Genomic DNA, 26,173 nt, shown 5'->3' on the forward strand with positions numbered 1-26,173 from the left:
AAGACCGTTGATTGAAAAAGCCGCATATTTGCATTTCAAGGTTTGCTGATTCCATTATCGTGCTGCTACAAAATGCATGTTTTCTGCCTCTCGACCGTAATCAGCGCCGAACAATGGCCAACCCCTCTGGGAAAACTAAAACAAAGACATATTTGTGATATTTCACAACACTAGAATCAAAATACCACTTCGGTCTTCTAAGTCAACTTTCAACGCTCAAAATCAAGGTAATTCAACGAGATGTTTTACTAAAGCTTTAAGAAGTTCGCTCATTTCTTTAAGGGCTTCACGGCATGTTTTCATTAAACATTTTTCGTCATAGAGGTCCTGACTAGATCATAAAAATGACAGTCGGTATGTTTCTGATGAGTGGTGTAGCACTGCTGACGATTTTGCCGCTTGCTACGGCAGGTAAGTTTAAGTTTTGTCTATCTGATAGTATAAGTTAAAAAAGAACTTAGAAGTCCAAATGGTACATGACGAATTGCTAATAAAAAAATGTTTATAAGAGTTCATGACTATGGATGGAAAAGTGCTCAAAACAATTAGTTCATTTCGAAACGCCTCCATGACCAAGTTTCGAGTAGTCACCAAGTACTGTGTTGGCGGGTTAGGTTGTATGTTTAATGGCTTACACCCCGATCCATACGTGATTAATATTGGCAAAATATCATGCAAGAGGCGGTCGATATGTTCTTTATCATATTTATCGCCGTTCTAATATGATCGACAGTTCAATAAAGAAAACTGTACAATTAAGTGGATATTTTATTAAGTACAATTAAATGGATATTATGGATATTAACTAGCTGCTTTACAAGGACGCTACATTTTTAAGTACGTTTACTATCCTAAAAAGTATGTGCTGTGTGCTTTATGTGTCAAGGGCTTAATACTTGATATAAGTGAAATCATTCAACTGATTCATTTTAGTGATACTGAAAATCGTAAAAGATACACTAAATAATTTGAACGTTTTTACTAGAAAGAAAAACAAATTGTTAGTTGCCGATGTTTCGTGGACCGTTGCCAGTCTGTTCTAGGCAAACTACATGCTGGCACAAACATAAAACTTCTTGGAGCATGTTATTTGTATCCATGACTCATTTTCTAGAATAAGGATATTGCTACCGACTTAACGAGACGGGCCTGTTACTGCTCCAAAAAACACAAACAACGAAAAAAGACATTCCACATGGAATGCACATTTCGGTGTTAAATCAAATTGAATTAGTCAGTGTGAAGGTCAATATAAAAAAACGATGCATGGATAATTATTCCACAATAATCAGAATAATGTATTAAATGATATTGAATATTTAAATCATGAATATAGTGATATCCAGACTTTGGGCTTTGTGGCACGCAATACTAAAGCGTTATAAAAATACTTCTTATAACAATACTTCTTATTCTGTATTTGTTTGCCATGACAAAATACTTTGCTTAAACTTTTCAGAAACCGTACTGGAGAATGAAGGTAAATAGTATACAGCTAATTGGAAACAAAACCATGATGTGATGTTGCAGGCCCGTAGCCAGGATTTTGAGCGAGGTGGTTCGTTTTCCATTTCAGCGGACCAAATTTTGGGTATACCCCTCCCCTCGCCTTATTACATTAGGCAATCAATACTTCAAATAAATTCAATCTTGTATTTAAAATTTTATTAATAGGGTGCTTTTTAACATATAGCGATAATAATAAAGATATTTATTCTAAAAAGATTTTTCTAGTCATTTTAAAGACATGTGAACGGAATATCCAGCCAACCCTTGCATTTTTTTTGTTTGCTCTGAGCGGATCTTCGAGCCGGGTGAGAGGGTTCATCCGAACCCCCCAACCCCCCCACCCCCTGGCCACGGGCCTGTGTGATAATGTGATGTTGATAGTGTGATGACGATGGTGTAATGTGGATAGTGTGATGTTGTTGTGGTGGTAGTGATGGTGTTGATAATTTTAGTGTTTGTGATGGAGTTGATAATGGTAGTGTGATGGTGTTGATAATGGGAGTGTTGGTGTTGATAATTGTAGTGGTAGTGGTGTTGATAATGACAGTGGTAGTGATGGTGTTGATAATTGTAGTGTTTGTGATGGTGTTGATAATGGTTGTGATGGTGTTGATAATGGTAGTGATGGTGTTGATAATAGTAGTGATGGCGCTGATAATGGTAGTGATGGCGCTGATAATGGTAGTGATGGCGCTGATAATGGTAGTGATGGCGCTGATAATGGTAGTAATGGTGTTGATAATGGTAGTAATGGTGTTGATAATGGTAGTAATGGTGTTGATAATGGTAGTGATGGCGCTGATAATGGTAGTGATGGCGCTGATAATGGTAGTGATGGCGCTGATAATGGTAGTGATGGCGCTGATAATGGTAGTGATGGTGTTGATAATGGTAGTGATGGTGTTGATAATGGTAGTGATGGTGTTGATAATGGTAGTGATGGCGCTGATAATGGTAGTGATGGTGTTGATAATGGTAGTGATGGCGCTGATAATGGTAGTGATGGCGCTGATAATGGTAGTGATGGCGCTGATAATGGTAGTGATGGCGCTGATAATGGTAGTGATGGCGCTGATAATGGTAGTGATGGTGTTGATAATGGTTGTGATGGTGTTGATAATGGTTGTGATGGTGTTGATAATGGTAGTGATGGCGCTGATAATGGTAGTGATGGCGCTGATAATGGTAGTGATGGCGCTGATAATGGTAGTGATGGTGTTGATAATAGTAGTGATGGCGCTGATAATGGTAGTGATGGCGCTGATAATGGTAGTGATGGCGCTGATAATGGTAGTGATGGTGTTGATAATGGTAGTGATGGCGCTGATAATGGTAGTGATGGCGCTGATAATGGTAGTGATGGCGCTGATAATGGTAGTGATGGTGTTGATAATGGTAGTGATGGCGCTGATAATGGTAGTGATGGTGTTGATAATGGTTGTGATGGTGTTGATAATGGTAGTGATGGTGTTGATAATGGTAGTGATGGCGCTGATAATGGTAGTGATGGCGCTGATAATGGTAGTGATGGTGTTGATAATGGTAGTGATGGTGTTGATAATGGTAGTGATGGTGTTGATAATGGTAGTGATGGCGCTGATAATGGTAGTGATGGCGCTGATAATGGTAGTGATGGCGCTGATAATGGTAGTGATGGCGCTGATAATGGTAGTGATGGCGCTGATAATGGTAGTGATGGCGCTGATAATGGTAGTGATGGCGCTGATAATGGTAGTGATGGTGTTGATAATGGTTGTGATGGTGTTGATAATGGTTGTGATGGTGTTGATAATGGTAGTGATGGCGCTGATAATGGTAGTGATGGCGCTGATAATGGTAGTGATGGCGCTGATAATGGTAGTGATGGTGTTGATAATAGTAGTGATGGCGCTGATAATGGTAGTGATGGCGCTGATAATGGTAGTGATGGCGCTGATAATGGTAGTGATGGTGTTGATAATGGTAGTGATGGCGCTGATAATGGTAGTGATGGCGCTGATAATGGTAGTGATGGCGCTGATAATGGTAGTGATGGTGTTGATAATGGTAGTGATGGCGCTGATAATGGTAGTGATGGTGTTGATAATGGTTGTGATGGTGTTGATAATGGTAGTGATGGTGTTGATAATGGTAGTGATGGCGCTGATAATGGTAGTGATGGCGCTGATAATGGTAGTGATGGTGTTGATAATGGTAGTGATGGTGTTGATAATGGTAGTAATGGCGCTGATAATGGTAGTGATGGTGTTGATAATGGTTGTGATGGTGTTGATAATGGTAGTGATGGTGTTGATAATGGTAGTGATGGCGCTGATAATGGTAGTGATGGCGCTGATAATGGTAGTGATGGTGTTGATAATGGTAGTGATGGTGTTGATAATGGTAGTGATGGTGTTGATAATGGTAGTGATGGTGTTGATAATGGTAGTGTGATGGTGTTGATAATGGTAGTAATGGTGTTGATAATGGTTGTGATGGTGTTGATAATGGTAGTGATGGTGTTGATAATGGTAGTGATGGTGTTGATAATGGTTGTGATGGTGTTGATAATGGTTGTGATGGTGTTGATAATGGTAGTGATGGTGTTGATAATGGTAGTGATGGTGTTGATAATGGTAGTGATGGTGTTGATAATGGTAGTGATGGTGTTGATAATGGTAGTGATGGTGTTGAAAATGGTAGTGATGGTGTTGATAATGGTAGTGATGGCGCTGATAATGGTAGTGGTGTTGATAATGGTAGTGATGGTGTGTTAGTGTTTATGCTGGTGTTAGTGTGGTAATTGTGTTGGTGCTGTTGTTGGTAGTGTTAATGCTGGTGGTAGTGGTGTTGGTGTTGGTACTGTTGTTGGTAGTGTTTATGCTGGTGTTAGTGTGGTAGTGGTGTTGGTGTTGGTACTGTTGTTGGTAGTGTTAATGCTGGTGTTAGTGTGGTAGTGGTGTTGGTGTTGGTACTGCTGTTGGTAGTGTTTATGCTGGTGTTAGTGTGGTAGTGGTGTTGGTGTTGGTGTTGGTACTGTTGTTGGTAGTGTTAATGCTGGTGTTAGTGTGGTAGTGGTGTTGGTGTTGGTACTGTTGTTGGTAGTGTTTATGCTGGTGTTAGTGTGGTAGTGGTGTTGGTGTTGGTACTGTTGTTGGTAGTGTTTATGGTGGTGGTAGTCGTGTTGGTGTTGGTAGTGTTAATGCTGGTGTTAGTGTGGTAGTGGTGTTAGTGTTGGTACTGTTGTTGGTAGTGTTTATGCTGGTGTTAGTGTGGTAGTGGTGTTGGTGTTGGTACTGTTGTTGGTAGTGTTAATGCTGGTGGTAGTGTGGTAGTGGTGTTGGTGTTGGTACTGTTGTTGGTAGTGTTTATGCTGGTGTTAGTGTGGTAGTGGTGTTGGTGTTGGTACTGTTGTTGGTAGTGTTTATGCTGGTGTTAGTGTGGTAGTGGTGTTGGTGTTGGTACTGTTGTTGGTAGTGTTTATGCTGGTGGTAGTGGTGTTGGTGTTGGTGTTGGTACTGTTGTTGGTAGTGTTTATGCTGATGTTAGTGTGGTGTTGGTGTTGGTGTTGGTGTTGGTATTGTTGTTGGTAGTGTTCATGCTGGTGTTAGTGTGGTAGTGGTGTTGGTGTTGGTACTGTTGTTGGTAGTGTTTATGCTGGTGGTAGTGGTGATGGTGTTGGTGTTGGTACTGTTGTTGGTAGTGTTTATGCAGTTGTTTATGATGGTGATAGTTGTAGTGAAAAGGCAATGCAATGTAGATGGCGCGGGCGTTATCGTAATGAAATGATGTCGACCACAAACACTGCGTTGTGTGGTGTGTAGCTACAATATGAGGGATTGGAAAGAATAGATATAATGACTTGCCCTTACCCCTTACCCCTTACCCCCGCGCCCCCACCCCCCCCCCCCTTACCCCTTACCCCGCGCCCCCACCCCCCCCCCTCCTTACCCCTCTCTTACCGCCCTCTGCACCCAGCCGTACCTACTCGACGGGTTACTGTCATGGCGTAGATGCAGGTATTGACGATATTGGTTTATATGGAGTGATTATCTTGTTCAATCAAATTACTATTTTGTATTATTTTATTATAAGCTGTTAAAGGTTTTATTTCTATTTACAGAGACTTTTTATTTAATTATTAGCTGTTATATATTTGTTTATTCTTTTTTACAGAGACTTTGTCAATCCTAGCCTACGTGTTCTTGGCAATGTGTGTCATTATTCTACTGATAGCAATCATTGTGCCTATGATCCTTTACAGGAGACTCAAGAACCAAGCGTGAGTTTGATAATGTATCTGGTGACCAGGCGTGTACTAGGGGAGTGGGGGTGGGGGTGTCTCATGCTTTACAAGACACTCAAAAACCAAGCGTGAGTTTGATAATGTATCTGGTGACCAGGCGTGTACTAAGGGAGTGGGGGTGGGATGGGGGTGTCTCATGCCTTACAAGACACTCAAGAACCAAGCGTGAGTTTGATAATATATCTGGTGACCAGGCGTGTACTAGGGGAGTGGGGGTGGGGGTGTCTCATGCTTTACAAGACACTTAAAAACCAAGCGTGAGTTTGATAATGTATCTGGTGACCAGGCGTGTACTAAGGGAGTGGGGGTGGGATGGGGGTGTCTCATGCCTTACAAGACACTCAAGAACCAAGCGTGAGTTTGATAATGTATCTGGTGACCAGGCGTGTATTAGGGGGTGGGGATGGGGGGTCTCATGCTTTACAAGACACTCAAGAACCAAGAGTGAGTTTGATAATGTATCTGGTGACCAGGCGTGTACTAGGGGAGTGGGGGTGGGGGGTCTCATGCTTTACAAGACAATCAAGAACCAAGCGTGAGTTTGATAATATATCTAGTGACCAGGCGTGTACTAGGGGAGTGGGGGTGGGGTGGAAGGGGTATCTAATGCCTTACAAGACACTCAAGAACCAAGCGTGAGTTTGATAATGTATCTGGTGACCAGGCGTGTACTAGGGGGGTGGGGATGGGGGGTCTAATGCCTTACAAGACACTCAAGAACCAAGCGTGAGTTTGATAATGTGTCTGGTGACCAGGCGTGTACTAAGGGAGTGGGGGTGGGATGGGGGTGTCTCATGCCTTACAAGACACTCAAGAACCAAGCGTGAGTTTGATAATATATCTGGTGACCAGGCGTGTACTAGGGGAGTGGGGGTGGGGGGTCTAATGCCTTACAAGACACTCAAGAACCAAGCGTGAGTTTGATAATGTATCTGGTGACCAGGCGTGTACTAGGGGAGTGGGGGTGGGGGTGTCTCATGCTTTACAAGAACTCAAGAACCAAGCGTGAGTTTGATAATGTATCTGTTGACCAGGCGGGTACTAGGGGGGGGGGGGGGGAGGGGGATTAGCGGAAAATTTATTCTTTGATATTAATTCCACTTGAATGAAACAATCAGGAAGGTTTTAAAGTTGTTTTATTACACACTCTTTTATATTCTTTCTATCATCTTAAAATATGAAAAATCGGTGGAATTTGTATTTCAGGACGCTGAACTCGGACTTCGATTCAAGGTACACGTCGAGGAAGGAAAATATCCCTATGGGGGTATATGGTGGCTACGCCCAAGCACGTCCTGTCAGTAAGGTCTACATCCCAGGAGACGACCATGACAACAACGGGACGACAGACAGCGCGTACGCCACGCTATCGGTAAATATCGGCAAAGCCATACGCCACGCTATCTCGGTAAATATCGGCAAAGCCATACGCCACGTTATCGGCACAGCCATACGCCACTATATCGGTAAATATCGGTATAATCATACGCCACGCTATCGGTGAATATCAGCACAGCCATACGCCACGATATCGGTAAATATCGGTATAACCATACGCCACGCTATCGGCACAGCCATACGCCACGATATCGGTATAACCATACGCCACGCTATCGGTAAATATCGGTTTAACCATACGCCACGCTATCGGTAAATATCGGTATAACCATACGCCACGCTATCGGTAAATATCGGTATAATCATACGCCACGCTATCGGTAAATATCGGTATAATCATACGCCACGCTATCGGTAAATATCGGCAAAGCCATACGCCACGCTATCGGTAAATATCGGCAAAGCCATACGCCACGCTATCGGTAAATATCGGCACAGCCATACACCACGCTATCGGCACAGCCATACGCCACGATATCGGTATAACCATACGCCACGCTATCGGTAAATATCGGTTTAACCATACGCCACGCTATCGGTAAATATCGGTTTAACCATACGCCACGCTATCGGTAAATATCGGTATAATCATACGCCACGCTATCGGTAAATATCGGTTTAACCATACGCCACGCTATCGGTAAATATCGGTTTAACCATACGCCACGCTATCGGTAAATATCGGTATAATCATACGCCACGCTATCGGTAAATATCGGCAAAGCCATACGCCACGCTATCGGTAAATATCGGCACAGCCATACACAACGCTATCGGCACAGCCATACGCCACGATATCGGTATAACCATACGCCACGCTATCGGTAAATATCGGTTTAACCATACGCCACGCTATCGGTAAATATCGGTTTAACCATACGCCACGCTATCGGTAAATATCGGTATAATCATACGCCACGCTACCGGTAAATATCGGTATAATCATACGCCACGCTATCGGTAAATATCGGTATAATCATACGCCACGCTATCGGTAAATATCGGTATAATCATACGCCACGCTACCGGTAAATATCGGTATAATCATACGCCACGCTATCGGTAAATATCGGTATAATCATACGCCACGCTATCGGTAAATATCGGTATAATCATACGCCACGCTACCGGTAAATATCGGTATAATCATACGCCACGCTATCGGTAAATATCGGTATAATCATACGCCACGCTACCGGTAAATATCGGCAAAGCCATACGCCACGCTATCGGTAAATATTGGTATAATCATACGCCACGCTATCGGTAAATATCGGTATAACCATAAGCCACGCTATCGGTAAATATCGGTATAATCATACGCCACGCTATCGGTAAATATCGGTATAACCATACGCCACGCTATCGGTAAATATCGGTATAACCATACGCCACGCTATCGGTAAATATCGGTATAATCATACGCCACGCTACCGGTAAATATCGGTATAACCATACGCCACGCTATCGGTAAATATCGGTATAATCATACGCCACGCTATCGGTAAATATCGGTATAATCATACGCCACGCTATCGGTAATTATCGGTATAACCATACGCCACGCTACCGGTAAATATCGGTATAATCATACGCCACGCTATCGGTAAATATCGGTTTAACCATACGCCACGCTATCGGTAAATATCGGTTTAACCATACGCCACGCTATCGGTAAATATCGGTATAATCATACGCCACGCTATCGGTAAATATCGGTTTAACCATACGCCACGCTATCGGTAAATATCGGTATAATCATACGCCACGCTATCGGTAAATATCGGCAAAGCCATACGCCACGCTATCGGTAAATATCGGCACAGCCATACACCACGCTATCGGCACAGCCATACGCCACGATATCGGTATAACCATACGCCACGCTATCGGTAAATATCGGTTTAACCATACGCCACGCTATCGGTAAATACCGGTGAAATTCTCTCTCTTTTAAGCATTTTATCCTGTCAGACCACCATGTGATAGCTCCAAGCAGCCACGCGAGGGCGCAAATGTCTTTTGTTTGCCCTTTGAACCAGACTCCGAATCTTGCTAAAGCAGTAAATTATTTTAAATAAAATGAACTTATTACCTATTTAAACTAATTCAGAATTGAGCGCTAAGCATGAAAACGTTCTTTGCCGTTTACTGTCGGCTATTAGCCTGCCTTTTTGCGCCAATTCTCAGAGCGTCATTTCTGCCAGTTGAAAAGGGCTTCCTTTCCTTATTCCCCAGAAGCAAGATAACACGTACGAAAAACTCCAGGGCGACACGGCCAATGGGAACTACGAACAAATACAGGCCAAAAATAGCACGTTCGCAAGTCCCCAGGCGAAGGATAACGCAGCGTATGAGAATATAAACGGAGACCACTATGACACCGCTGACGCGACGCAGGCTCAGTACGATAATCCAGAAGCAGCGGCCGCGTACGATAACCCGGTGATGATGTCTGACGACGCCCAGCTTAAACGAAAAAAATAGTTCTTCCTCCTATTGGTAAGAGGTGATAGACAGTGTCGTGCTCCCTCCTATTGGTAAGAGGTAATAGACAATGTCGTGCTCCCTCCTGTTGGTAAAAGGTGATAGACAGAGTCGTGCTCCATCCTATTGGTAAGAGGTGATAAACAGAGTCGTGCTCCCTCCTGTTGGTAAGAGGTGATAGACAGAGTCGTGCTCCCTCCTATTGGTAAGAGGTGATAGACAGAGTCGTGCTCCCTCCTGTTGGTTAGAGGTGATAGACAGAGTCGTGCTCCCTCCTGTTGGTAAGAGGTAATAGACAGAGTCGTGCTCCCTCCTGTTGGTAAGAGGTAATAGACAGAGTCGTGCTCCCTCCTATTGGTAAGAGGTGATAGACAGAGTCGTGCTCCCTCCTGTTGGTAAAAGGTGATAGACAGAGTCGTGCTCCCTCCTGTTGGTAAGAGGTGATAGACAGAGTCGTGCTCCCTCCTATTGGAAGGAGGTGATAGACAGAGTCGTGCTCCATCCTATTGGTAAAAGGTGATAGACAGAGTCGTGCTCCCTCCTATTGGTAAGAGGTGATAGACAGAGTCGTGCTCCCTCCTGTTGGTAAGAGGTGATAGACAGAGTCGTGCTCTCTCCTGTTGGTAAGAGGTGATAGACAGAGTCGTGCTCCATCCTATTGGTAAAAGGTGATAGACAGAGTCGTGCTCCATCCTATTGGTAAAAGGTGATAGACAGAGTCGTGCTCCCTCCTATTGGTAAGAGGTGATAGACAGAGTCGTGCTCTCTCCTGTTGGTAAGAGGTGATAGACAGAGTCGTGCTCCCTCCTGTTGGTAAGAGGTGATAGACAGAGTCGTGCTCCCTCCTATTGGTAAGAGGTGATAGACAGAGTCGTGCTCCCTCCTGTTGGTAAGAGGTGATAGACAGAGTCGTGCTCTCTCCTGTTGGTAAGAGGTGATAGACAGAGTCGTGCTCCATCCTATTGGTAAAAGGTGATAGACAGAGTCGTGCTCCATCCTATTGGTAAAAGGTGATAGACAGAGTCGTGCTCCCTCCTATTGGTAAGAGGTGATAGACAGAGTCGTGCTCTCTCCTGTTGGTAAGAGGTGATAGACAGAGTCGTGCTCCATCCTATTGGTAAAAGGTGATAGACAGAGTTGTGCTCCCTCCTATTGGTAAGAGGTGATAGACAGAGTCGTGCTCTCTCCTGTTGGTAAGAGGTGATAGACAGAGTCGTGCTCCCTCCTGTTGGTAAGAGGTGATAGACAGAGTCGTGCTCCCTCCTATTGGTAAGAGGTGATAGACAGAGTCGTGCTCCCTCCTATTGGTAAGAGGTGATAGACAGAGTCGTGCTCCCTCCTGTTGGTAAGAGGTGATAGACAGAGTCGTGCTCCCTCCTGTTGGTAAGAGGTAATAGACAGAGTCGTGCTCCCTCCTATTGGTAAGAGGTGATAGACAGAGTCGTGCTCCCTCCTGTTGGTAAGAGGTGATAGACAGAGTCGTGCTCCCTCCTGTTGGTAAGAGGTGATAGACAGAGTCGTGCTCCCTCCTATTGGTAAGAGGTGATAGACAGAGTGGTGCTCCATCCTATTGGTAAGAGGTGATAGACAGAGTCGTGCTCCATCCTATTGGTAAAAGGTGATAGACAGAGTCGTGCTCCCTCCTATTGGTAAGAGGTAATAGACAGTGTCGTGCTCCCTCCTATTGGTAAGAGGTAATAGACAGAGTCGTGCTCCCTCCTGTTGGTAAGAGGTGATAGACAGAGTCGTGCTTCCTCCTATTGGTAAGAGGTGATAGACAGAGTCGTGCTCCCTCCTGTTGGTAAGAGGTGATAGACAGAGTCGTGCTCCCTCCTGTTGGTAAGAGGTAATAGACAGAGTCGTGCTCCCTCCTATTGGTAAGAGGTGATAGACAGAGTCGTGCTCCCTCCTGTTGGTAAGAGGTGATAGACAGAGTCGTGCTCCCTCCTGTTGGTAAGAGGTGATAGACAGAGTCGTGCTCCCTCCTATTGGTAAGAGGTGATAGACAGAGTCGTGCTCCATCCTATTGGTAAAAGGTGATAGACAGAGTCGTGCTCCCTCCTGTTGGTAAGAGGTAATAGACAGAGTCATGCTCCCTCCTATTGGTAAGAGGTGATAGACAGAGTCGTGCTCCCTCCTATTGGTAAGAGGTGATAGACAGAGTCGTGCTCCCTCCTGTTGGTAAGAGGTGATAGACAATGTCGTGCTTCCTCCTATTGGTAAGAGGTGATAGACAGAGTCGTGCTCCCTCCTGTTGGTAAGAGGTGATAGACAGAGTCGTGCTCCATCCTGTTGGTAAGAGGTGATAGACAGAGTCGTGCTCCCTCCTGTTGGTAAGAGGTGATAGACAGTGTCGTGCTCCCTCCTATTGGTAATAGGTGATAGACAGAGTCGTGCTCTCTCCTGTTGGTAAGAGGTGATAGACAGAGTCGTGCTCTATCCTGTTGGTAAGAGGTAATAGACAGAGTCGTGCTCCCTCCTATTGGTAAGAGGTGATAGACAGAGTCATGCTCCTTCCTATTGGTAATAGGTAATAGACAGAGTCGTGCTCCCTCCTGTTGGTAAGAGGTAATAGACAGAGTCGTGCTCCCTCCTATTGGTAAGAGGTGATAGACAGAGTCGTGCTCCCTCCTGTTGGTAAGAGGTGATAGACAGTGTCGTGCTCCCTCCTATTGGTAATAGGTGATAGACAGAGTCGTGCTCTCTCCTGTTGGTAAGAGGTGATAGACAGATTCGTGCTCTCTCCTGTTGGTAAGAGGTAATAGACAGAGTCGTGCTCCCTCCTATTGGTAAGAGGTGATAGACAGAGTCGTGCTCCCTCCTGTTGGTAAGAGGTGATAGACAGTGTCGTGCTCCCTCCTATTGGTAATAGGTGATAGACAGAGTCGTGCTCCCTCCTGTTGGTAAGAGGTGATAGACAGAGTCGTGCTCTCTCCTGTTGGTAAGAGGTGATAGACAGAGTCGTGCTCCCTCTTATTGGTATGAGGTAATAGACAGAGTCGTGCTCCCTCCTGTTGGTAAGAGGTGATAGACAGGGTCGTGCTCCCTCCTATTGGTAAGAGGTGATAGACAGAGTCGTGCTCCATCCTATTGGTAAGAGGTGATAGACAATGTCGTGCTCCCTCCTATTGGTAAGAGGTAATAGACAGAGTCGTGCTCCCTCCTGTTGGTAAGAGGTGATAGACAGTGTCGTGCTCCCTCCTGTTGGTAAGAGGTGATAGACAGTGTCGTGCTCCCTCCTGTTGGTAAGAGGTGATAGACAGAGTCGTGCTCCCTCCTGTTGGTAAGAGGTGATAGACAGAGTCGTGCTCCCTCCTGTTGGTAAGAGGTGATAGACAGAGTCGTGCTCCCTCCTGTTGGTAAGAGGTGATAGACAGAGTCGTGCTCCCTCCTATTGGTAAGAGGTGATAGACAGAGTCGTGCTCCCTCTTGTTGGTAAGAGGTGATAGACAGAGTCGTGCTCCCTCCTATTGGTAAGAGGTGATAGACAGAGTCGTGCTCCCTCCTGTTTGTAAGAGGTGATAGACAGTGTCGTGCTCCCTCCTATTGGTAAGAGATGATAGACAGAGTCGTGCTCCATCCTGTTGGTAAGAGGTGATAGACAGAGTCGTGCTCCCTCCTATTGGTAAGAGGTGATAGACAGAGTCGTGCTCCCTCCTATTGGTAAGAGGTGATAGACAGAGTCGTGCTCCATCCTGTTGGTAAGAGGTGATAGACAGAGTCGTGCTCCTTCCTGTTGGTAAGATGTGATAGACAGAGTCTTGCTCTATCCTGTTGGTAAGAGGTAATAGACAGAGTCGTGCTCCTTCCTGTTGGTAAGAGGTGATAGACAGAGTCGTGCTCTATCCTGTTGGTAAGAGGTAATAGACAGAGTCGTGCTCCCTCCTATTGGTAAGAGGTGATAGACAGAGTCATGCTCCTTCCTATTGGTAATAGGTAATAGACAGAGTCGTGCTCCCTCCTGTTGGTAAGAGGTAATAGACAGAGTCGTGCTCCCTCCTGTTGGTAAGAGGTAATAGACAGAGTCGTGCTCCCTCCTGTTGGTAAGAGGTGATAGACAGTGTCGTGCTCCCTCCTATTGATAATAGGTGATAGACAGAGTCGTGCTCTCTCCTGTTGGTAAGAGGTGATAGACAGAGTCGTGCTCTCTCCTGTTGGTAAGAGGTGATAGACAGAGTCGTGCTCTCTTCTGTTGGTAAGAGGTAATAGACAGAGTCGTGCTCCCTCCTATTGGTAAGAGGTGATAGACAGAGTCGTGCTCCCTCCTGTTGGTAAGAGGTGATAGACAGTGTCGTGCTCCCTCCTATTGGTAATAGGTGATAGACAGAGTCGTGCTCCCTCCTGTTGGTAAGAGGTGATAGACAGAGTCGTGCTCTCTCCTGTTGGTAAGAGGTGATAGACAGAGTCGTGCTCCCTCTTATTGGTAAGAGGTAATAGACAGAGTCGTGCTCTCTCCTGTTGGTAAGAGGTGATAGACAGAGTCGTGCTCCCTCCTATTGGTAAGAGGTGATAGACAGAGTCGTGCTCCCTCCTGTTGGTAAAAGGTGATAGACAGAGTCGTGCTCCCTCCTGTTGGTAAGAGGTGATACAGTGTCGTGCTCCATCCTATTGGTAAAAGGTGATAGACAGAGTCGTGCTCCTTCCTATTGGTAAGAGGTGATAGACAGAGTCGTGCTCCCTCTTGTTGGTAAGAGGTGATAGACAGAGTCGTGCTCCCTCCTATTGGTAAGAGGTGATAGACAGAGTCGTGCTCCCTCCTGTTTGTAAGAGGTGATAGACAGAGTCGTGCTCTATCCTGTTGGTAAGAGGTAATAGACAGAGTCGTGCTCCCTCCTATTGGTAAGAGGTGATAGACAGAGTCATGCTCCTTCCTATTGGTAATAGGTAATAGACAGAGTCGTGCTCCCTCCTGTTGGTAAGAGGTAATAGACAGAGTCGTGCTCCCTCCTATTGGTAAGAGGTGATAGACAGAGTCGTGCTCCCTCCTGTTGGTAAGAGGTGATAGACAGTGTCGTGCTCCCTCCTATTGGTAATAGGTGATAGACAGAGTCGTGCTCTCTCCTGTTGGTAAGAGGTGATAGACAGATTCGTGCTCTCTCCTGTTGGTAAGAGGTAATAGACAGAGTCGTGCTCCCTCCTATTGGTAAGAGGTGATAGACAGAGTCGTGCTCCCTCCTGTTGGTAAGAGGTGATAGACAGTGTCGTGCTCCCTCCTATTGGTAATAGGTGATAGACAGAGTCGTGCTCCCTCCTGTTGGTAAGAGGTGATAGACAGAGTCGTGCTCTCTCCTGTTAGTAAGAGGTGATAGACAGAGTCGTGCTCCCTCTTATTGGTAAGAGGTAATAGACAGAGTCGTGCTCCCTCCTGTTGGTAAGAGGTGATAGACAGAGTCGTGCTCCATCCTATTGGTAAGAGGTGATAGACAATGTCGTGCTCCCTCCTATTGGTAAGAGGTAATAGACAGAGTCATGCTCCCTCCTGTTGGTAAGAGGTGATAGACAGTGTCGTGCTCCCTCCTGTTGGTAAGAGGTGATAGACAGTGTCGTGCTCCCTCCTGTTGGTAAGAGGTGATAGACAGAGTCGTGCTCCCTCCTGTTGGTAAGAGGTGATAGACAGAGTCGTGCTCCCTCTTGTTGGTAAGAGGTGATAGACAGAGTCGTGCTCCCTCCTATTGGTAAGAGGTGATAGACAGAGTCGTGCTCCCTCCTGTTTGTAAGAGGTGATAGACAGTGTCGTGCTCCCTCCTATTGGTAAGAGGTGATAGACAGAGTCGTGCTCCATCCTGTTGGTAAGAGGTGATAGACAGAGTCGTGCTCCCTCCTATTGGTAAGAGGTGATAGACAGAGTCGTGCTCCCTCCTATTGGTAAGAGGTGATAGACAGAGTCGTGCTCCATCCTGTTGGTAAGAGGTGATAGACAGAGTCGTGCTCCTTCCTGTTGGTAAGATGTGATAGACAGATTCTTGCTCTATCCTGTTGGTAAGAGGTAATAGACAGAGTCGTGCTCCTTCCTGTTGGTAAGAGGTGATAGACAGAGTCGTGCTCTATCCTGTTGGTAAGAGGTAATAGACAGAGTCGTGCTCCCTCCTATTGGTAAGAGGTGATAGACAGAGTCATGCTCCTTCCTATTGGTAATAGGTAATAGACAGAGTCGTGCTCCCTCCTGTTGGTAAGAGGTAATAGACAGAGTCGTGCTCCCTCCTGTTGGTAAGAGGTAATAGACAGAGTCGTGCTCCCTCCTGTTGGTAAGAGGTGATAGACAGTGTCGTGCTCCCTCCTATTGATAATAGGTGATAGACAGAGTCGTGCTCTCTCCTGTTGGTAAGAGGTGATAGACAGAGTCGTGCTCTCTCCTGTTGGTAAGAGGTGATAGACAGAGTCGTGCTCTCTTCTGTTGGTAAGAGGTAATAGACAGAGTCGTGCTCCCTCCTATTGGTAAGAGGTGATAGACAGAGTCGTGCTCCCTCCTGTTGGTAAGAGGTGATAGACAGTGTCGTGCTCCCTCCTATTGGTAATAGGTGATAGACAGAGTCGTGCTCCCTCCTGTTGGTAAGAGGTGATAGACAGAGTCGTGCTCTCTCCTGTTGGTAAGAGGTGATAGACAGAGTCGTGCTCCCTCTTATTGGTAAGAGGTAATAGACAGAGTCGTGCTCCCTCCTGTTGGTAAGAGGTGATAGACAGGGTCGTGCTCCCTCCTATTGGTAAGAGGTGATAGACAGAGTCGTGCTCCATCCTATTGGTAAGAGGCGATAGACAATGTCGTGCTCCCTCCTATTGGTAAGAGGTAATAGACAGAGTCGTGCTCCCTCCTGTTGGTAAGAGGTGATAGACAGTGTCGTGCTCCCTCCTGTTGGTAAGAGGTGATAGACAGTGTCGTGCTCCCTCCTGTTGGTAAGAGGTGATAGACAGAGTCGTGCTCCCTCCTGTTGGTAAGAGGTGATAGACAGAGTCGTGCTCCCTCCTGTTGGTAAGAGGTGATAGACAGAGTCGTGCTCCCTCCTGTTGGTAAGAGGTGATAGACAGTGTCGTGCTCCCTCCTATTGGTAATAGGTGATAGACAGAGTCGTGCTCCCTCCTGTTGGTAAGAGGTGATAGACAGTGTCGTGCTCCCTCCTATTGGTAAGAGGTGATAGACAATGTCGTGCTCCCTCCTGTTGGTAAGAGGTGATAGACAGAGTCGTGCTCCCTCCTGTTGGTAAGAGGTGATAGACAGAGTCGTGCTCCCTCCTGTTGGTAAGAGGTGATAGACAGAGTCGTGCTCCCTCCTGTTGGTAAGAGGTGATAGACTGAGTCGTGCTCCCTCCTATTGGTAAGAGGTGATAGACAGAGTCGTGCTCCCTCCTGTTGGTAAGAGGTGATAGACAGAGTCGTGCTCCCTCCTGTTGGTAAGAGGTGATAGACAGAGTCGTGCTCCCTCCTGTTGGTAAGAGGTGATAGACAGTGTCGTGCTCCATCCTATTGGTAAGAGGTGATAGACTGAGTCGTGCTCCCTCCTATTGGTAAGAGGTGATAGACAGTGTCGTGCTCCATCCTATTGGTAAGAGGTGATAGACAGAGTCGTGCTCCCTCCTGTTGGTAAGAGGTGATAGACAGAGTCGTGCTCTCTCCTGTTGGTAAGAGGTGATAGACAGAGTCGTGCTCCCTCCTATTGGTAAGAGGTGATAGACAGAGTCGTGCTCCCTCCTGTTGGTAAGAGGTGATAGACAGTGTCGTGCTCCCTCCTATTGGTAAGAGGTGATAGACAGAGTCGTGCTCCCTCCTGTTGGTAAGAGGTGATAGACAGAGTCGTGCTCCCTCCTGTTGGTAAGAGGTGATAGACAGAGTCGTGCTCCATCCTATTGGTAAGAGGTGATAGACAATGTCGTGCTCCCTTCTATTGGTAAGAGGTGATAGACAGAGTCGTGCTCCCTCCTATTGGTAAGAGGTAATAGACAGAGTCGTGCTCCCTCCTGTTGGTAAGAGGTGATAGACAGAGTCGTGCTCCATCCTATTGGTAAGAGGTGATAGACAATGTCGTGCTCCCTCCTATTCGTAAGAGGTGATAGACAGAGTCGTGCTCCCTCCTATTGGTAAGAGGTGATTGACAGAGTCGTGCTCTCTCCTGTTGGTAAGAGGTAATAGACAGAGTCGTGCTCCCTCCTATTGGTAAGAGGTGATAGACAGAGTCGTGCTCCCTCCTATTGGTAAGAGGTGATAGACAGAGTCGTGCTCTCTCCTGTTGGTAAGAGGTGATAGACAGAGTCGTGCTCCCTCCTATTGGTAAGAGGTAATAGACAGAGTCGTGCTCCCTTCTGTTGGTAAGAGATGATAGACAGAGTCGTGCTCCCTCCTGTTGGTAAGAGGTGATAGACAGAGTCGTGCTCCCTCCTGTTGGTAAGAGGTGATAGACAGTGTCGTGCTCCCTCCTATTGGTAATAGGTGATAGACAGAGTCGTGCTCCCTCCTGTTGGTAAGAGGTGATAGACAGAGTCGTGCTCCATCCTATTGGTAAGAGGTGATAGACTGAGTCGTGCTCCCTCCTATTGGTAAGAGGTGATAGACAGTGTCGTGCTCCATCCTATTGGTAAGAGGTGATAGACAGAGTCGTGCTCCCTCCTGTTGGTAAGAGGTGATAGACAGAGTCGTGCTCTCTCCTGTTGGTAAGAGGTGATAGACAGAGTCGTGCTCCCTCCTATTGGTAAGAGGTGATAGACAGAGTCGTGCTCCCTCCTGTTGGTAAGAGGTGATAGACAGTGTCGTGCTCCCTCCTATTGGTAAGAGGTGATAGACAGAGTCGTGCTCCCTCCTGTTGGTAAGAGGTGATAGACAGAGTCGTGCTCCCTCCTGTTGGTAAGAGGTGATAGACAGAGTCGTGCTCCATCCTATTGGTAAGAGGTGATAGACAATGTCGTGCTCCCTTCTATTGGTAAGAGGTGATAGACAGAGTCGTGCTCCCTCCTATTGGTAAGAGGTAATAGACAGAGTCGTGCTCCCTCCTGTTGGTAAGAGGTGATAGACAGAGTCGTGCTCCATCCTATTGGTAAGAGGTGATAGACAATGTCGTGCTCCCTCCTATTCGTAAGAGGTGATAGACAGAGTCGTGCTCCCTCCTATTGGTAAGAGGTGATTGACAGAGTCGTGCTCTCTCCTGTTGGTAAGAGGTAATAGACAGAGTCGTGCTCCCTCCTATTGGTAAGAGGTGATAGACAGAGTCGTGCTCCCTCCTATTGGTAAGAGGTGATAGACAGAGTCGTGCTCTCTCCTGTTGGTAAGAGGTGATAGACAGAGTCGTGCTCCCTCCTATTGGTAAGAGGTAATAGACAGAGTCGTGCTCCCTTCTGTTGGTAAGAGATGATAGACAGAGTCGTGCTCCCTCCTGTTGGTAAGAGGTGATAGACAGAGTCGTGCTCCCTCCTGTTGGTAAGAGGTGATAGACAGTGTCGTGCTCCCTCCTATTGGTAATAGGTGATAGACAGAGTCGTGCTCCCTCCTGTTGGTAAGAGGTGATAGACAGAGTCGTGCTCTCTCCTGTTGGTAAGAGGTGATAGACAGAGTCGTGCTCCCTCTTATTGGTAAGAGGTAATAGACAGAGTCGTGCTCCCTCCTGTTGGTAAGAGGTGATAGACAGGGTCGTGCTCCCTCCTATTGGTAAGAGGTGATAGACAGAGTCGTGCTCCATCCTATTGGTAAGAGGCGATAGACAATGTCGTGCTCCCTCCTATTGGTAAGAGGTAATAGACAGAGTCGTGCTCCCTCCTGTTGGTAAGAGGTGATAGACAGTGTCGTGCTCCCTCCTGTTGGTAAGAGGTGATAGACAGTGTCGTGCTCCCTCCTGTTGGTAAGAGGTGATAGACAGAGTCGTGCTCCCTCCTGTTGGTAAGAGGTGATAGACAGAGTCGTGCTCCCTCCTGTTGGTAAGAGGTGATAGACAGAGTCGTGCTCCCTCCTGTTGGTAAGAGGTGATAGACAGTGTCGTGCTCCCTCCTATTGGTAATAGGTGATAGACAGAGTCGTGCTCCCTCCTGTTGGTAAGAGGTGATAGACAGTGTCGTGCTCCCTCCTATTGGTAAGAGGTGATAGACAATGTCGTGCTCCCTCCTGTTGGTAAGAGGTGATAGACAGAGTCGTGCTCCCTCCTGTTGGTAAGAGGTGATAGACAGAGTCGTGCTCCCTCCTGTTGGTAAGAGGTGATAGACAGAGTCGTGCTCCCTCCTGTTGGTAAGAGGTGATAGACTGAGTCGTGCTCCCTCCTATTGGTAAGAGGTGATAGACAGAGTCGTGCTCCCTCCTGTTGGTAAGAGGTGATAGACAGAGTCGTGCTCCCTCCTGTTGGTAAGAGGTGATAGACAGAGTCGTGCTCCCTCCTGTTGGTAAGAGGTGATAGACAGTGTCGTGCTCCATCCTATTGGTAAGAGGTGATAGACTGAGTCGTGCTCCCTCCTATTGGTAAGAGGTGATAGACAGTGTCGTGCTCCATCCTATTGGTAAGAGGTGATAGACAGAGTCGTGCTCCCTCCTGTTGGTAAGAGGTGATAGACAGAGTCGTGCTCTCTCCTGTTGGTAAGAGGTGATAGACAGAGTCGTGCTCCCTCCTATTGGTAAGAGGTGATAGACAGAGTCGTGCTCCCTCCTGTTGGTAAGAGGTGATAGACAGTGTCGTGCTCCCTCCTATTGGTAAGAGGTGATAGACAGAGTCGTGCTCCCTCCTGTTGGTAAGAGGTGATAGACAGAGTCGTGCTCCCTCCTGTTGGTAAGAGGTGATAGACAGAGTCGTGCTCCATCCTATTGGTAAGAGGTGATAGACAATGTCGTGCTCCCTTCTATTGGTAAGAGGTGATAGACAGAGTCGTGCTCCCTCCTATTGGTAAGAGGTAATAGACAGAGTCGTGCTCCCTCCTGTTGGTAAGAGGTGATAGACAGAGTCGTGCTCCATCCTATTGGTAAGAGGTGATAGACAATGTCGTGCTCCCTCCTATTCGTAAGAGGTGATAGACAGAGTCGTGCTCCCTCCTATTGGTAAGAGGTGATTGACAGAGTCGTGCTCTCTCCTGTTGGTAAGAGGTAATAGACAGAGTCGTGCTCCCTCCTATTGGTAAGAGGTGATAGACAGAGTCGTGCTCCCTCCTATTGGTAAGAGGTGATAGACAGAGTCGTGCTCTCTCCTGTTGGTAAGAGGTGATAGACAGAGTCGTGCTCCCTCCTATTGGTAAGAGGTAATAGACAGAGTCGTGCTCCCTTCTGTTGGTAAGAGATGATAGACAGAGTCGTGCTCCCTCCTGTTGGTAAGAGGTGATAGACAGAGTCGTGCTCCCTCCTGTTGGTAAGAGGTGATAGACAGAGTCGTGCTCCCTCCTGTTGGTAAGAGGTGATAGACAGAGTCGTGCTCCCTCCTGTTGGTAAGAGGTAATAGACAGAGTCGTGCTCCCTCCTATTGGTAAGAGGTGATAGACAGAGTCGTGCTCCCTCCTGTTGGTAAGAGGTGATAGACAGTGTCGTGCTCCCTCCTATTGGTAATAGGTGATAGACAGAGTCGTGCTCCCTCCTGTTGGTAAGAGGTGATAGACAGAGTCGTGCTCTCTCCTGTTGGTAAGAGGTGATAGACAGAGTCGTGCTCCCTCTTATTGGTAAGAGGTAATAGACAGAGTCGTGCTCCCTCCTGTTGGTAAGAGGTGATAGACAGGGTCGTGCTCCCTCCTATTGGTAAGAGGTGATAGACAGAGTCGTGCTCCATCCTATTGGTAAGAGGCGATAGACAATGTCGTGCTCCCTCCTATTGGTAAGAGGTAATAGACAGAGTCGTGCTCCCTCCTGTTGGTAAGAGGTGATAGACAGTGTCGTGCTCCCTCCTGTTGGTAAGAGGTGATAGACAGTGTCGTGCTCCCTCCTGTTGGTAAGAGGTGATAGACAGAGTCGTGCTCCCTCCTGTTGGTAAGAGGTGATAGACAGAGTCGTGCTCCCTCCTGTTGGTAAGAGGTGATAGACAGAGTCGTGCTCCCTCCTGTTGGTAAGAGGTGATAGACAGTGTCGTGCTCCCTCCTATTGGTAATAGGTGATAGACAGAGTCGTGCTCCCTCCTGTTGGTAAGAGGTGATAGACAGTGTCGTGCTCCCTCCTATTGGTAAGAGGTGATAGACAATGTCGTGCTCCCTCCTGTTGGTAAGAGGTGATAGACAGAGTCGTGCTCCCTCCTGTTGGTAAGAGGTGATAGACAGAGTCGTGCTCCCTCCTGTTGGTAAGAGGTGATAGACAGAGTCGTGCTCCCTCCTGTTGGTAAGAGGTGATAGACTGAGTCGTGCTCCCTCCTATTGGTAAGAGGTGATAGACAGAGTCGTGCTCCCTCCTGTTGGTAAGAGGTGATAGACAGAGTCGTGCTCCCTCCTGTTGGTAAGAGGTGATAGACAGAGTCGTGCTCCCTCCTGTTGGTAAGAGGTGATAGACAGTGTCGTGCTCCATCCTATTGGTAAGAGGTGATAGACTGAGTCGTGCTCCCTCCTATTGGTAAGAGGTGATAGACAGTGTCGTGCTCCATCCTATTGGTAAGAGGTGATAGACAGAGTCGTGCTCCCTCCTGTTGGTAAGAGGTGATAGACAGAGTCGTGCTCTCTCCTGTTGGTAAGAGGTGATAGACAGAGTCGTGCTCCCTCCTATTGGTAAGAGGTGATAGACAGAGTCGTGCTCCCTCCTGTTGGTAAGAGGTGATAGACAGTGTCGTGCTCCCTCCTATTGGTAAGAGGTGATAGACAGAGTCGTGCTCCCTCCTGTTGGTAAGAGGTGATAGACAGAGTCGTGCTCCCTCCTGTTGGTAAGAGGTGATAGACAGAGTCGTGCTCCATCCTATTGGTAAGAGGTGATAGACAATGTCGTGCTCCCTTCTATTGGTAAGAGGTGATAGACAGAGTCGTGCTCCCTCCTATTGGTAAGAGGTAATAGACAGAGTCGTGCTCCCTCCTGTTGGTAAGAGGTGATAGACAGAGTCGTGCTCCATCCTATTGGTAAGAGGTGATAGACAATGTCGTGCTCCCTCCTATTCGTAAGAGGTGATAGACAGAGTCGTGCTCCCTCCTATTGGTAAGAGGTGATTGACAGAGTCGTGCTCTCTCCTGTTGGTAAGAGGTAATAGACAGAGTCGTGCTCCCTCCTATTGGTAAGAGGTGATAGACAGAGTCGTGCTCCCTCCTATTGGTAAGAGGTGATAGACAGAGTCGTGCTCCATCCTGTTGGTAAGAGGTGATAGACAGAGTCGTGCTCCCTCCTATTGGTAAGAGGTAATAGACAGAGTCGTGCTCCCTTCTGTTGGTAAGAGATGATAGACAGAGTCGTGCTCCCTCCTGTTGGTAAGAGGTGATAGACAGAGTCGTGCTCCCTCCTGTTGGTAAGAGGTGATAGACAGAGTCGTGCTCCCTCCTGTTGGTAAGAGGTGATAGACAGAGTCGTGCTCCCTCCTGTTGGTAAGAGGTAATAGACAGAGTCGTGCTCCCTCCTATTGGTAAGAGGTAATAGACAGAGTCGTGCTCCATCCTATTGGTAAGAGCTGATAGACAGAGTCGTGCTCCATCCTATTGGTAAGAGGTGATAGACAGAGTCGTGCTCCCTCCTATTGGTAAGAGGTGATAGACAGAGTCGTGCTCCCTCCTATTGGTAAGAGGTGATAGACAGAGTCGTGCTCCCTCCTATTGGTAAGAGGTGATAGACAGAGTCGTGCTCCCTCCTGTTGGTAAGAGGTAATAGACAGAGTCGTGCTCCATCCTGTTGGTAAGAGGTGATAGACAGAGTCGTGCTCCATCCTGTTGGTAAGAGGTAATAGACAGAGTCGTGCTCCATCCTGTTGGTAAGAGGTGATAGACAGAGTCGTGCTCCATCCTGTTGGTAAGAGGTAATAGAGAGAGTCGTGCTCCCTCCTGTTGGTAAGAGGTAATAGACAGAGTCGTGCTCCATCCTGTTGGTAAGAGGTGATAGACAGAGTCGTGCTCCATCCTGTTGGTAAGAGGTAATGGACAGAGTCGTGCTCCATCCTGTTGGTAAGAGGTGATAGACAGAGTCGTGCTCCCTCCTGTTGGTAAAAGGTGATAGACAGAGTCGTGCTCCCTCCTGTTGGTAAGAGGTGATACAGTGTCGTGCTCCATCCTATTGGTAAAAGGTGATAGACAGAGTCGTGCTCCTTCCTATTGGTAAGAGCTGATAGACAGAGTCGTGCTCCATCCTATTGGTAAGAGGTGATAGACAGAGTCGTGCTCCCTCCTATTGGTAAGAGGTGATAGACAGAGTCGTGCTCCCTCCTATTGGTAAGAGGTGATAGACAGAGTCGTGCTCCCTCCTATTGGTAAGAGGTGATAGACAGAGTCGTGCTCCATCCTGTTGGTAAGAGGTGATAGACAGAGTCGTGCTCCCTCCTGTTGGTAAGAGGTAATAGACAGAGTCGTGCTCCCTCCTATTGGTAAGAGGTAATAGACAGAGTCGTGCTCCATCCTATTGGTAAGAGCTGATAGACAGAGTCGTGCTCCATCCTATTGGTAAGAGGTGATAGACAGAGTCGTGCTCCCTCCTATTGGTAAGAGGTGATAGACAGAGTCGTGCTCTCTCCTGTTGGTAAGAGGTGATAGACAGAGTCGTGCTATCTCCTATTGGTAAGAGGTAATAGACAGAGTCGTGCTCCCTCCTGTTGGTAAGAGGTGATAGACAGAGTCGTGCTCCATCCTGTTGGTAAGAGGTGATAGATAGAGTCGTGCTCCCTCCTGTTGGTAAGAGGTAATAGACAGAGTCGTGCTCCCTCCTATTGGTAAGAGGTGATAGACAGAGTCGTGCTCCATCCTATTGGTAAGAGGTGATAGACAGAGTCGTGCTCCCTCCTGTTGGTAAAAGGTGATAGACAGAGTCGTGCTCCCTCCTGTTGGTAAGAGGTGATAGACAGAGTCGTGCTCCCTTCTATTGGTAAGAGGTAATAGACAGAGTCGTGCTCCATCCTATTGGTAAGAGGTAATAGATAGACAGAAACGGATAGACGAAAAGAGAGACGGATAGGCGGACGAACTGACCGAAGCGACAGCTGGACAGACTGATGAAGGGAAGGACGGACCAACCGACAGGTAGCAAAACAGACGGTGGTAGGGTGGACAAGGTACAGAGAGACGGATAAATACTTGCAGCATTGTGACTGTTTTCATTTTGCCCTTACAGAAAGGAAATAAAGATCAAACAAGGCCAAGGACACAAGATGATCTAAATAGTTTTGAGAACAACTCGTCCTGCTAAGACAACATAACCAAATGCATCTTTTGAATACTTTCTGAGCTGGATAATGTAGAAATTGCTTAGCCCATTCGTGAATTCTCAAGTATATCTTTTCTGCTAATTTAATAGGTGTTTACAATTGGAGATTCAACAGCGCATGCAAATGAAATAATACTTCGTTTATGGATTAAGGGTGCGCACTGTTACCACTATTCTTTTTTTGTATCAAATATTAAGTATGTTAGATCACACTGTGTTGATAAACTAAAACTGTTTTGTTTAATTTTTTTGCTTGGCCCCTGAGCCCCCTTGACTCCCCTTGACCCCTTGACCCCGCTTGACCCCGCTTGCCCCCCTTGACCCCTTGATTTCCCTTGACTCCACTTGACCCCGCTTGACTCTCCTTGACCCCCTTGACCCCCCTTGACCCCCTTACACATCACAGTATCGAGTCCACTATCTAATGATGAGACTAATATGATACTGCCTGGTGTCGCAGCCCTCTAAGCACAATTGTCTTTGCTTTTCTGATTAAGAATATAAGCAAGGGATGTTAGAGGGGTCTTAAACAAAATCGTATATGGACCAGGACTCAAACAACATATAGTAAATAGGAGCATTCTTGGATATGTCAAGGAATAACTAAGGACATATGAAAGTATGTGGCGTCTAAATCACGCCTACCCCCTTCCCTCGACCGCCAAAATGCTCTCCTTTCTTATAACATACGATTGTGCCCTCCCCCCCTCTTCCTTGGCAAATCCTGGTTACGTGTCTTGAAAGGTCGCAAAGTTCGGTAGCACGGTGTGCATAATAATGCTAGCTTGCATGCAAGCTGTGTGATTTGCGTTAGTGGTAAACAATGAAAGCATGACGTCACAGGGATATTTAGCGACTCGGCGCTGTCCTAGTGTGCAGCAAGGTCAATTGACTTCTTCATATACATCAAAACAGCCGCGTCGACATAAAAAGACTCGGACGGTAGTGAAAAGTTTGGCTTACACTCTTTGTCTTTCAAACATTGTCTTCCCCAGTCTTCAAAGTCGTAAAGAATTCTTGATGAATACCTCGGCTGGAGGGGTAATTTTTTCTCGGGTCTCTTTATGTGTAACGCGGCCCAAATAATAATACCGATGCAAATTGAAAATGCATTTTTGAAATACAAGTTTGAGTCATTAAGTAAATCAACGGCATTCTGTTTTGCCTGAAAAATGAAAGATTTTTTTAGCGTTTTAACATTATAATCCACCGTAGCGTTCCCATTTAAGGTTATATGAGGTTTATGGT

General features: G+C 46.7%; 1 protein-coding gene across 1 annotated transcript; it reads left to right on the forward strand.

The window, feature by feature from the left end:
- Positions 1-67: 67 nt before the first annotated feature.
- Positions 68-25,156, forward strand: LOC125572280. The gene is made up of 7 exons (XM_048732631.1): positions 68-227; positions 323-411; positions 1,460-1,480; positions 5,665-5,770; positions 7,001-7,166; positions 9,431-9,694; positions 24,833-25,156. The coding sequence occupies exons 2-6, from the start codon at positions 345-347 to the stop codon at positions 9,677-9,679; spliced, it is 609 nt and encodes a 202-aa protein (XP_048588588.1). The 5' UTR covers positions 68-227; positions 323-344; the 3' UTR covers positions 9,680-9,694; positions 24,833-25,156.
- Positions 25,157-26,173: the final 1,017 nt, after the last annotated feature.

The sequence above is a fragment of the Nematostella vectensis genome, chromosome 9, assembly GCF_932526225.1.
Source record: "Nematostella vectensis chromosome 9, jaNemVect1.1, whole genome shotgun sequence".
NCBI lineage: Eukaryota > Metazoa > Cnidaria > Anthozoa > Actiniaria > Edwardsiidae > Nematostella > Nematostella vectensis.

Excerpts from the sequence above, each read along its gene's own strand:
- LOC125572280 (XM_048732631.1), top strand. The coding sequence starts at position 345 with ATGACAGTCGGTATGTTTCTGATGAGTGGTGTAGCACTGCTGACGATT. Across the intron at positions 412-1,459 it reads TTTGCCGCTTGCTACGGCAG|AAACCGTACTGGAGAATGAA; the intron begins GTAAGTTTAAGT and ends TAAACTTTTCAG. Across the intron at positions 5,771-7,000 it reads AGGAGACTCAAGAACCAAGC|GACGCTGAACTCGGACTTCG; the intron begins GTGAGTTTGATA and ends TTTGTATTTCAG.